This window comes from Mytilus trossulus, chromosome 11 (assembly GCF_036588685.1).
Source record: "Mytilus trossulus isolate FHL-02 chromosome 11, PNRI_Mtr1.1.1.hap1, whole genome shotgun sequence".
Classification (NCBI taxonomy): domain Eukaryota; kingdom Metazoa; phylum Mollusca; class Bivalvia; order Mytilida; family Mytilidae; genus Mytilus; species Mytilus trossulus.
The window spans coordinates 28,282,114-28,293,372 of NC_086383.1; the positions used below are offsets into that span (position 1 = coordinate 28,282,114).

The 11,259-nt window shown below is 31.2% G+C and overlaps 1 protein-coding gene across 1 annotated transcript; it reads right to left on the reverse strand.

Annotated features, from left to right (window-relative positions):
- Nucleotides 1–976: 976 nt before the first annotated feature.
- LOC134689916 (fibrinogen-like protein A) lies at nucleotides 977–10,961 on the reverse strand. The gene is made up of 9 exons (XM_063549882.1): nucleotides 10,671–10,961; nucleotides 10,360–10,428; nucleotides 9,762–9,833; nucleotides 8,640–8,711; nucleotides 8,022–8,081; nucleotides 7,435–7,580; nucleotides 2,696–2,792; nucleotides 1,784–1,948; nucleotides 977–1,179 (listed from the first exon to the last, which is right to left on the reverse strand). Exons 1-9 carry the CDS (start codon nucleotides 10,735–10,737, stop codon nucleotides 977–979), a joined length of 951 nt encoding a protein of 316 aa, XP_063405952.1. The 5' UTR covers nucleotides 10,738–10,961.
- Nucleotides 10,962–11,259: the final 298 nt, after the last annotated feature.

An 11,259-nucleotide genomic window follows, 5' to 3' on the forward strand; every position in this document is an offset into this window, starting at 1 on the left:
ATGCGGCATGGGTTTTGATCATTGTTGAAGCATCAATGTAAGGGGCATTTAATATCTTAATAAAACTATTCTTATTTTAGATACTATATATTGTTCTCTGATATTGGACGAAAGATGTTGCCCTTTTATGTAATTATGTTATACAAGTTACGATCATTTGAAAACACATATTAAACAGCCAAATGGGTGCACAAGAGCTAAAATAGGAGTCATAGATCCTATTGACAACACTTATCTGCCCAATTTTATCCAAAATCACCAGCACCGTATCAGGACCCACCAGCACAATGACAGGACCCACCAGCACAGTATCAGGACATGAGTAAATTGAGAAAATGCTAAATTTTAATAAATTGCAATGTTTTTTAACTAAATACTTTTGTCGTGTGGATTGCGGTATAGAAAGCGGACTCTATGAGCATTTTTGTTTTATTTTTTCAGTTCGAGATTTTCTGAAAATGAGCATTTTTGTGTTACGCTTACTGAAACAGTTTAGAGCGTCAACTTTTCAATGGTTTATATATGAACCCATAAGAAACAAAATTGAAAAATCTCAACTGTTTTCTTCCATTTTTTATGAGTGAAAACCTCAAAAATCATCATTTTCGTCTTTGTTTACATTTTTCATTGATCACCAGCACCCGTCAGGACCGAATCACCAGCACAGTACGTTCTCTCGCAGGACAACCATACCCACCGTGTACACATCTTATTCATGTTATTGTTTACTCTTGTATTTGTATCGACTTAAATTATACTTTTCTTTGAATAAAGTATGAACAGAGATAGTTTTGAATTTTTACCCAAAGATCTGTACATAATTTATAATATCAAAAAGGTATGTTTTAAGCAAACAAAAAATGAAATATCTTTCTCTGAAATGTAGTTAATATTTTGGGTATTTGTTAATCATTTTAACACATAAATCAATAAATCGATAATATTTCAAAGTCGGATTTAAAACTGAATTAAACTTTTATAGTTTTCTGATCATCATAACTGACGTTGTGGCGTCGACAGACCCCCAGCGCAGGTTCTTTTTGAATTCCTGATTAAGGCCACTGTGGCAACAGTTTTTATGCCACCATGGCCCCCAAGATTCTACACATTTACCACCTTCATCATTATCCTGGTCAGTCGTTGAGAACTTCATTCCATTATGATAAGCCATTTGATCACCTATAGATATAGGAAGATGTGGTATGAGTGCCAATGAGATAACTCTCCATCCAAATATACAAATATAAAAAAATATGCTATTGATTTAACATCAATACTTATATTGGGTTGGTTGCCACTCACATACAGAGACACAAATCTTGCAAATGGTCGTTTATTTACTTATGTCATCTTTTGTAAATGAAACGCAAAATATAGAGAGTACACATAAGTTTTACTTATCCTCAAATCATAACAACATGTCTATTTTAAAACACCTTTTGTTTCTCTCTACAGTGGCATTTTGAAACGAGTTTAAATTCGTCTTCCTATTGAAGACCAAATAAATCGTTTGCTATCTGTATTTAATTCACAACATCACATTATGTTTCTTTTTCTTTTTTCTTTTTATGGAATTTTGAGTTTTAAATATCGGTCAACAATTGATACCTCATTTTTAGATCTTATCGTTTTCGTCGATATTCTAGCCATATGTATTCAAAGTATTTGACGTTAAATACTAACTCGCACCAACATCACACCAAAATATTAAACGACATAAAAGTGTGTATTGCTCATGTTGTTGTAAATTTCAAAATAAACATAATAGACATATTATTATTACCTGCATTTCCACTATAATTCCCAATAGTCAGTTTGTACTTGGACGCTGCATCTCCAACAACAAACGTTTTATACACAGCATACTTCCCTGTATTGGACGTGCCTGTCAGGTCTATTCTAAGTTCATATTTACCACTAGATGTCAGACTGTGGATATGTTTGTTTCCTTTTATGTAAATAATAAAGTTGCATAATAACAGAACCCAAATTCGCAAATCACAATGGCGGAACTGAGCCTCAAACATATCATTTCTTTAATACATATTATAGCAAACTATAGAAAATCCTTCGTTTCAATGATTTATAAGATAAATAATCATGTTAACGAAGTGTCCTTTTATACTTATATGCAGTTACATGTAGTTACAACTTTAACTTGGCATCAGCTACAATTTATACAAAAAAATATAATGGGACTATTAATTATAAATTGTAATATTGACATAATTATGATACTAATCTTTTAAGTAATATTCAATTGAATCCTTAGCTAATTCAATAACTTAACATCACTGAATCTTTATAAATTTGATTCAAAGTAAAATTCCTCAACTGACTTACGCAAGTAGAGTTCAGCTTTTAAAACAAAGTATTTTAAAATTTAAAGTGAATACGATGATCGAAACGTCGTTGGTAGTAACAATTCTTGCTGTTTAAAACTAAAACAATCTATGAACCTGACATTATCGAGATTTTTGTTTTCGTAGTTTGCATCTCTTTATTAAATAATATGTGAGAAGTTGCCTTCATAAAGAATTTCTTTTGAAAAGAAAAGGAAGTTAGCAGTATCATTCTTTTAATTGCACATTCATAATAAAACCTTCTGAACCAGTACCGTAAGGTCCAAAAACTACTATTGGATTATTTATTTTTTGTTGTAATGACCTTATGTTTTACATTTCACTTGACATACCTAACCAGTATTCTCCATCAATATTCCCAAATTCATTTTCGTAATCTGTCCATGTTCTTTGAAAATTAACAGATCCATCAAGTCTTCTCTGAATAATCTTAAATCAAAAATCAAGTTTGAGTTCTTGAATGCTGGGAAAGTTCTAGATTATCCAGGGAAATCTAAAACGCTTGTTATATTACTAAACTGCTAACTGATATTTCGAATACCTCTCAATGCACGTATGAGCTATGTAACAGTCAAATGTTACCGAGAAAGTACTCGAGTATCGCTCTGTGAATCCAACGAGTAGTTGATTAGTACATCTTCAACGAGTTGACATCCCTTTTAATCACATAACTATTGTGCTTGTATATATTTTTATATTATAGAGTTTGTTATCATGTTTTGCAAACATTTGTAATTTAATCTGCTTACATATAGTTGTTTATAAAATCTCTTAAGAGAGACATTAATGAAATGAAGACAAATAGGCTTTGCTATTGATAATTAACCAGCAGTGGTATCTACCAATTACTAGCACATGAAAAAGACTTTTCAGAATCACAACAAGGGTTGTGCATTTAATTCATATTTTGTGTAAGCTATTGTTATTTTAATAACAATTAACTTGCTTCAAAAAAAAATTCTGTGTTTTGAATTTTTCCTTTATTTTTCTGTTTTCAATATTTTGTATTTATTTTCATATATTAAGTTCTTGACAGTGATACCTGTCTTATTCATTTCGGGTTCCAATGTAACAGTTATACATCTTGAATATGAAAACATTTATATTGAATCTCTATTGGTGAATTTCTATATCAACCATTACATAATAATTCATGTATAATCAACACAATAGTTATTATCGGATCACAAATAAATTATCAATTTGTGATTGGTTAAACGGCGTCACGTGGTGACACCCTATGTGACCGTAGGAGGTAAATAAATTTCATAGGGGGTTCATGATGCGTTAATGGTGACGTCATCTAGTACTATTGCTGTGTTTCATTGTTTATTTTTCAACAAAACGCAGCAGAAAAGTCCAGCGTTCGATCAATTCTTTATACGGTAAACTACTGACCCCCTACGGATCCATAGAGGGTGCATAATATTCATAGGGGATTAGGCCTCCAGCCTCCACCCTCTATGGGTTTGTATTGGGCCAGTAGCGAACCATATAACTTATATCATAAGGCATAAATTACATGAGATTACTAGCAATTACTTACATTACCTCAATTGAACTGAGTATGTCTTATTCATATGTTTATCATAAATATACATATACTGTTTAGTCGCATTATTTTTCAACGGTTTAAAATGAATTACAATTTGATCAGTAACTTTACCGCATTAAATGAATAAGTTAGTTGTGATTAATTATTTTTTGCAATGATTTCATTTTCCATAATTGTTTACGTTAGAAAAATATAATCAAAGAAAATAATCAATAAAAATCATCTTTAAGTTTTGTTTTAGAAATCCCCATTTTCAATAACATAAATAGTGCATATACTCTATAAAATTGTTTTTTAAAGGTTGTATTTCATTTCTTATCTTTATTGGTGGTTTGTCTGTATAATAATAAACTTATCATATACTTGTCACTGATGAATCTTCTGTAGACGAAATGCGCGTCTGGCGTAATTAAATAAAAAATGTAATCCTGGTACTGCATCTATGATGAGTGCATTGATATAGATACCAGGATAGAAAATGTGTATTTATACCAGACCCGCGTTTGGTCGACACTCAAAAGTGACGCTCGAATCAAAAGATGTTAAAAAGGTGCATAAACACATGAACATTTAAAAGAGGGACGAAAGACACCAAAGGGACAGTCAAACTCGTAAATCTAAAACAAACCGACAACGCCATGGCTACAAATGAAAAAGACAAACAGAAAAACAATAGTACACATGACACAACATAGAAAACTAAAGAATAAACAACACGAACCCCACCAAAAACTAGGGGTGATCTCAGGTGCTCCGGAAGGGTAAGCTGATCCTGCTCCACATGCGGCACCCGTCGTGTGTAAATAAATTCGTTCTAAATACATGGATTGGAACGTTGCATTTGCACCAGACGCTCGTTAATATATTCACATGGAAAAAAAGTATTGCAACACCAAATTGAAATTGAAATAAGCAAAACACTCTTTATATGTTTGTGATATAATTTGTTAAAATAGAACAAGTTGAATATTATTTAAATATCACCTGAGTTTAATAAAAAAAATATCGACTCGATAAGTTCTTATCGACACATGCATCTACTGCACACGTAAACAGCAAAACAGGTGTTTCTATCCTCGTTGTTTTCAACACTTTACACAACCATGTTTATAAAGTTATGTGATTGAAACCTTTTAATGGGTTCTCCATAATTCTTTACTGAAGCAAGATGGCAGATTTTCAGCCTGATAGAAGCAGGAATGTCGCTGTGACAACCGCACGTATTGTTGGTCATCGTCATTCCACTATTAGTCGTTTTGATAATAAAAATCAGACAAGAAACGATGTTAAAGATCTTCCGAGATCAAGAAGACCCCTATACTTAGAAACATCTGCTAGGGAAAATAAACATAATATAGGTTGGTCATAAGCAGGGGTCGAATTTAAGCTTTTTTGTGTACTATATATGGTCTACTATATAACGCAACCATTCACTATCTTTTCCCATGATATTTTGTATTTGCGTTTCCTTTTGTCACTTTCGTTTACTTTATTTCGATCTTCCTTTTTGATTTCAGTTATCTTAATTTTTTTGTCTGGCGGTTTAACTCCTTCCAAAAATTTCCACATTTTATTTGATGAATGGCTATTATTTATATTAAATTTATTGAACCATAAAACTAATTTTTGACTCTTCACATTGAATAATCCGCGAAGCGGATTATGTAAAATGTGAAGAGTCAAAAATTAGATTTATGGTTCAATAAAATCAAAATTAATTATAGCCATTTATTATAAATAATTTTCTATCAAAAATAAGGCTCACAGAACTTTTTATACAATATTTATCTTGACAATAACAACGTACACACATATGTTGGCGTATGAATATACAACATCAGAGTGGGCGTGTCGCCATCAAAATTGACAACATTGAAAATAAAACTAATAATTTTAACCAATCAAAAGACAGCAAATACACTTTTAAAGATTTTTATATTGTTGTGAAGGACGCTCACCCGAGATATTAATTAACTTGATCAATTGTAATACCCCCCAGTACCGTGTAATTGATTTCACAGGTAAATTGTTTTGTTAACAAACGGAGATTGCGATGCAATTCGTGATTTTTATCGACAAATTTCTACTGGTCCGCCGGACCACCAGCTGACAAAATCTAATGGTCCGACGCAAATTTTACTAGTCCCGGACTACCGGACTAGCGCTAATTTCGACCCCTGGTCATAAGGAAACCCTTTGCATACAATACAATCCTAAAAAGAGAGTTGTGGGTTTACAGGGGCCTTTTAACAAGAACTGTTGGAGATCTACTCATCGCTACTGGTTATCGTGCGATAAGAACGTTTCGGGGACCTTTGTTTATAAACACATGGAACAGACACATAGTTGTCCGTATCCAATGTAGTGCAGAGCTCGCCAAAGTTGGAAATACGCATCGTGGAGGGAGATACATTGTTCAAATGGAATTTGGTTCATCTTCCTTGGCACGACCGTAGACCGGATTTGAACCATATAGAGCATGTATTGGACACTATTGGGCGTAAAGTGCGCGAAAGGACACCCAAGTTCAAACACATCATGAAATGAACAATGCCCTTCATCAGAAATGGTTGCTGCTACTTTAACAACAAATAAGTCGATTTAATGCAGGAATCAGAAGACCTTAAGAGGCGATAATTCGTTTAAATGGAAGCTGCGCACAAAATACTAATTCTTTGGCGCATAACGATCAACAATGATGTGAACAACCATTTTAAGATTAATTCTGAAGTGTTTGACATTTTAAAAAGTAAAAAAAAATAAAAAAATACTGAACTCTAAGGAAAATTCCAAAATTAAAGTCCAAAATCAAAAGTCAAAACACATCAATTGAATGGCACTGAATGCCAACTGTCATATTCCTGACTTGGTACAGGCATTTTCTAATGTAGAAAATGGTGGATTGAACTTGGTTTTATAGCTAGCTAAACCTTTCACTTGTAGAATTTAAAGTTCGACTACAGGAAAAGTTGTAAAATGCATTTTTTGTACATTATACACTTCATTTTGTGATTAAAATTGCGGTTAGATAAAGCATTTTTTGTCAAACATTTTGTGTTCGTTCAAATGCCAATGTTACCATAAACTATGTTTCAATATTATTTTACAAATATTTTATTTTATTCCATCCTAAATAAGAGGCTGAATTTTTATGTTTAAAAAAAACAAGGTGTTGTAATACTTTTTTCTATGTGAATAAAAAAGTTGAAAGGACAAATCAAGTACAGCGTTGAAGAGTTGTGAAGAACGAAATTTCCTAAAAAAAAAGCTTTGCTAATTATATCTAAGGTAATATATTCCAGAGATTAATTTCAAAGTTTTGTAAAACACCTAAACAAATAGTTCGACAAATTTACTAACGCATTCTAAACAAAATATCGCTTGAACAGTTAAAAGGCAGTGATGTGTCATTTTTTTTTAAAATTATATATAAAATTTAAGTCGATTAGTTCTCTTTCAAGACAGCGCTAAAAGTTTGCAAACACTTGTAAATGGTAATGGTTTATTGATACTCACAGTCCAACCTCCCCCATCTGTTGTCATATCACAATAAACATCTACATCATAAAAGTTGTTTTCGGGATATATCTTATAAACACCAGAACATAAATCAAATTTCTGTAGTGTTGTACAATCGTTTGCAATTTGCTTTCCACATATTCCTGCATAATGATATTGATCAAGTTGTCATGTTTAAACCGTCTAATATGTTTTACTAAATAGACATATTAACTTTTTATTTTTTTATTTTAAAAGTTTCTGTAATATAATTAAAACACAAAATATTAGGTGAAATCATTTTTGTAATTAACTAATTGCAAAATAATATAAGTAGTACACTACCCTAGTGAATAACCTAATTCAAAATACATATCAATGTTTTATTCTCTGCATTGACCTATTACTGTGTAGGTTATATCCTTTAAATCACCAAAAACAGAACAAAAAGTCTGAACGAAGATAGTTTTAAATGTATTCATATTGAGTGTATGCGTTAAGAAGGTATTTATTCTACACAAATATATTTTTAACGTCTTCATATGAAATGGTTTATAATAGTTAAAATTTAAACTGTTGATACATCAAAACATTATCACACTTGCCTTTTGCATCTCGTTTAATCAATCCTAATATTCGAGAGACTAACTGTTCATCACCTGATTCTGAATAAAAGATATATGTCGTAATTTCTGTAAGTAATGCAAAATTTGAATATGTTTTAAAAACTGTAGTTATCATCAATCCAAATCATCAGGTTCTTCAAAAAAATATTATTTCTAATTGTTGATTCATTTAAAATAATTTGTTAATTAATTCCAACCTTTGAACACACATATACAGTAATAAGCTATTAACTTTTCCCAGTTAAAAAAAAGTGTTGCTGCAATTTGAAGAAGCGGGGATAATGTTTGAATGATAACGGTGTTTAAAAATATGAGTCACTTGGTCAGTTATCTAGTATAATAACGGTATTATATGGTAATGAATTAAAACATTGTAAAGAGCGTGGCAAGGACAAAAGCATATAATTGGCAAATGTCTTTTTATTATAATCGAACCAAACAATCTTTAATCAATTGATAGCTCCGACCTGTCTGTGTTTCGCTATAACATGTTATAGGTTCATCTGTTAAGCAACATATAAGATGTGGTGTGCATAATTAATCAATGTGAATTGCTCGATTAATATATGAACTAATGTCTATTCATAAACAAAAAACCTTTTATTATCCATTGAATTTCATCCTTCAGTTGTTTATTCAATTTGACGATATCCTTGTACATTACCATATCTTGAAAAAAATAAGAAATTAAAAAAACGTAATAAAAAACTATAGAGAAGAGCATTTAACAATATGAATTTGATACCCATTGTTTGTAAAACATACATGTATTTACATTGTGTTCAACATCAAACGTATTCGTTCAGTGTGTGCTCACTAGTTTGTGTTAAAGTGTCTTTTGATTGAGTTAAGCAATTTCAATTTATATTTTATAGTGTCGTTCTATGTTTTGATGTTACACATCAAATGTAACTATTAAAATGTTTAAACCCGCTGCATATGTTTGCACCTATCCAAAGTGTTAATGTAGTTCAAACGATTTTTTAAATATATAAATAAGACAACGTTTTTTCTGTTTGAATTGTTCTAAACGATTAATTGGTGTGATCCTTTATATCTTGCTGTTCTGTGTGAACCAAGGCTCCGTGATAAAAGACAGTATGTAGACCTTTAGTTGTTAACTTTCACAAATGTTCACTTAGATGGAGAGTTGTCTAGTTGGCACTCATACCACTCAAACTTAGATTCAAGTTTTGACGTGAATACTCAAAATTGTGTTTCTTTTACGGAATGTTTATCCTTTACTCTGTGTGTGGAGTTGTTAGTGTGTGTGTGTGTTTATACCAATTACTTCCCAACGGTATGAACAGGTAATAGTAACCTACGATTTTTTTTCAACTTGTGATATTTTTGCTCAAGGACTTCGACATATCTTCAATTTCATATCCGCCGCAAAATAGTCTTGTCTCATCGGCAATGATACAACATCTCTTTTTGAAGTTATATATATCGCAATCATACCAAATCTTCATATTTTTCTATTTGAGTCATGTTTTTTGTTAAATGTTTACATAACATCGGAATACAATCAACCTTGAAACAATAAAGTGCAGTGAAATCAGTTAAACAAAAAGATAAGAATACTAAGGAAAACTCTACACTTTAAATTCGACTTTGTTCAATGTGTATGCCCATCATCATAGATGTCATTGGTTGGAATAGTTACCCAATCGATGACCGTAAAGCGGTGCACGGCAACCTTAAAAAAAATTTACGTACTGTTGATGATTGTCTGTGTGTCCTGTATTATCTCTTTGGCTGTTTTGTTGTTATTGTCCGGTAAGCATGTCCCTTAAATAAAGTATATTTACATACATTTGTTACGGTAGTATATTATGTTTCGTGCTGATTATAACATGTATAAGACAGCCTTTTCGTCGTAAAACTTTCGTCCGATTCTTTATGAAATGACAAAAGAAAACTCAGCCACATGTGCGCCAATACAATGTTAACCGTGTCTCAACCGAACACATGCAAATATTAGCTTCACTAACATTGAATTGTGATTAAAATGTAAAATGAAAAAAATATATCAAGTGGGTAATCACGATACAGTGAGCCACTAAATTGATTCATTCGATCGTTTACATATCAAACACATGCAAATATAAGCTTATTTAACATCCAATTGTGAAATTTTGTAAAAAAATAGTTAAATATATCAATTGGTAAATAACGTTCTGTCGTATAGTAAAATCAAAGTAAATGCGACTGATTGGTTTATATAGTTTACTAATGATAATCAAGACTATCACAAAAACCTGTAAAATTAAATACAAATATAAAACACATAAACTTAGTATCAAGTTAATCGTACCTTGTAATTCGTTCATGATACCGTCCAATATGGATTCCTCCACTGACGAGTTTTGGGAATTCCTAACTTCTAGAATAGAAATAAAAACAATAAGTTCCCTTTTACTTGATACATATTGACTTTAAGATGTGTGTTAACGAATAATGGTATACTAATGTGCATAACATTGTTGTTGATCATATTGACTTTGTTGAATAAAAATTATTATCTGTTTAGATTATTAAAAAACTAGTATACAAAGATTTAAAATCTAACGAGAGTGATATAAATGAAACAAAATAGTTTACTATGTAATAAATATTTAATCTTACCTATATTTCCCGTGACTGAAAAACTATTAACTGCCACAAACAAGGTACATGCCAATATCCAATGCATTATCTTCTATTTCTAAGTTTCTATATTTCAGAACGGATAACACTAAATATCGGTTTATTTACTTCCCAATTTTCGATTATTTTCTTACCAAAATGTTGTTTACGAAGACACGTCTCCAACATTTATATACTACGCACTTCCAATTTCTCAAACAGAAATGTTACAATCCTGTAATATCAAATGGTGATGTTTTTTGTTTTTCTAAAACTTGACAGACGTGCAATTTCCATCAAATCATCAAAGGGATCATTAAGTGTCATCTAACGTATGTAACATTATGCAGATACTACATTTTTTTATAGTTTTTTTTCTCCTAAAACGTATGAATTAGCTTATCATATTTCTACAAAATAGACATACATAGTTCTTAATAGATAGTATGATAAGTGTCAGATTAAAGGTTTAACTTGAAAAAGTTATATAATAGTAAAGTTGTCGCACCGAGTGGGTGCTTACAAATAATGAAAAGGAACTAAACTTTAAGGCTAATTATCAATTAGTATATGCACAAATATTTTCTCA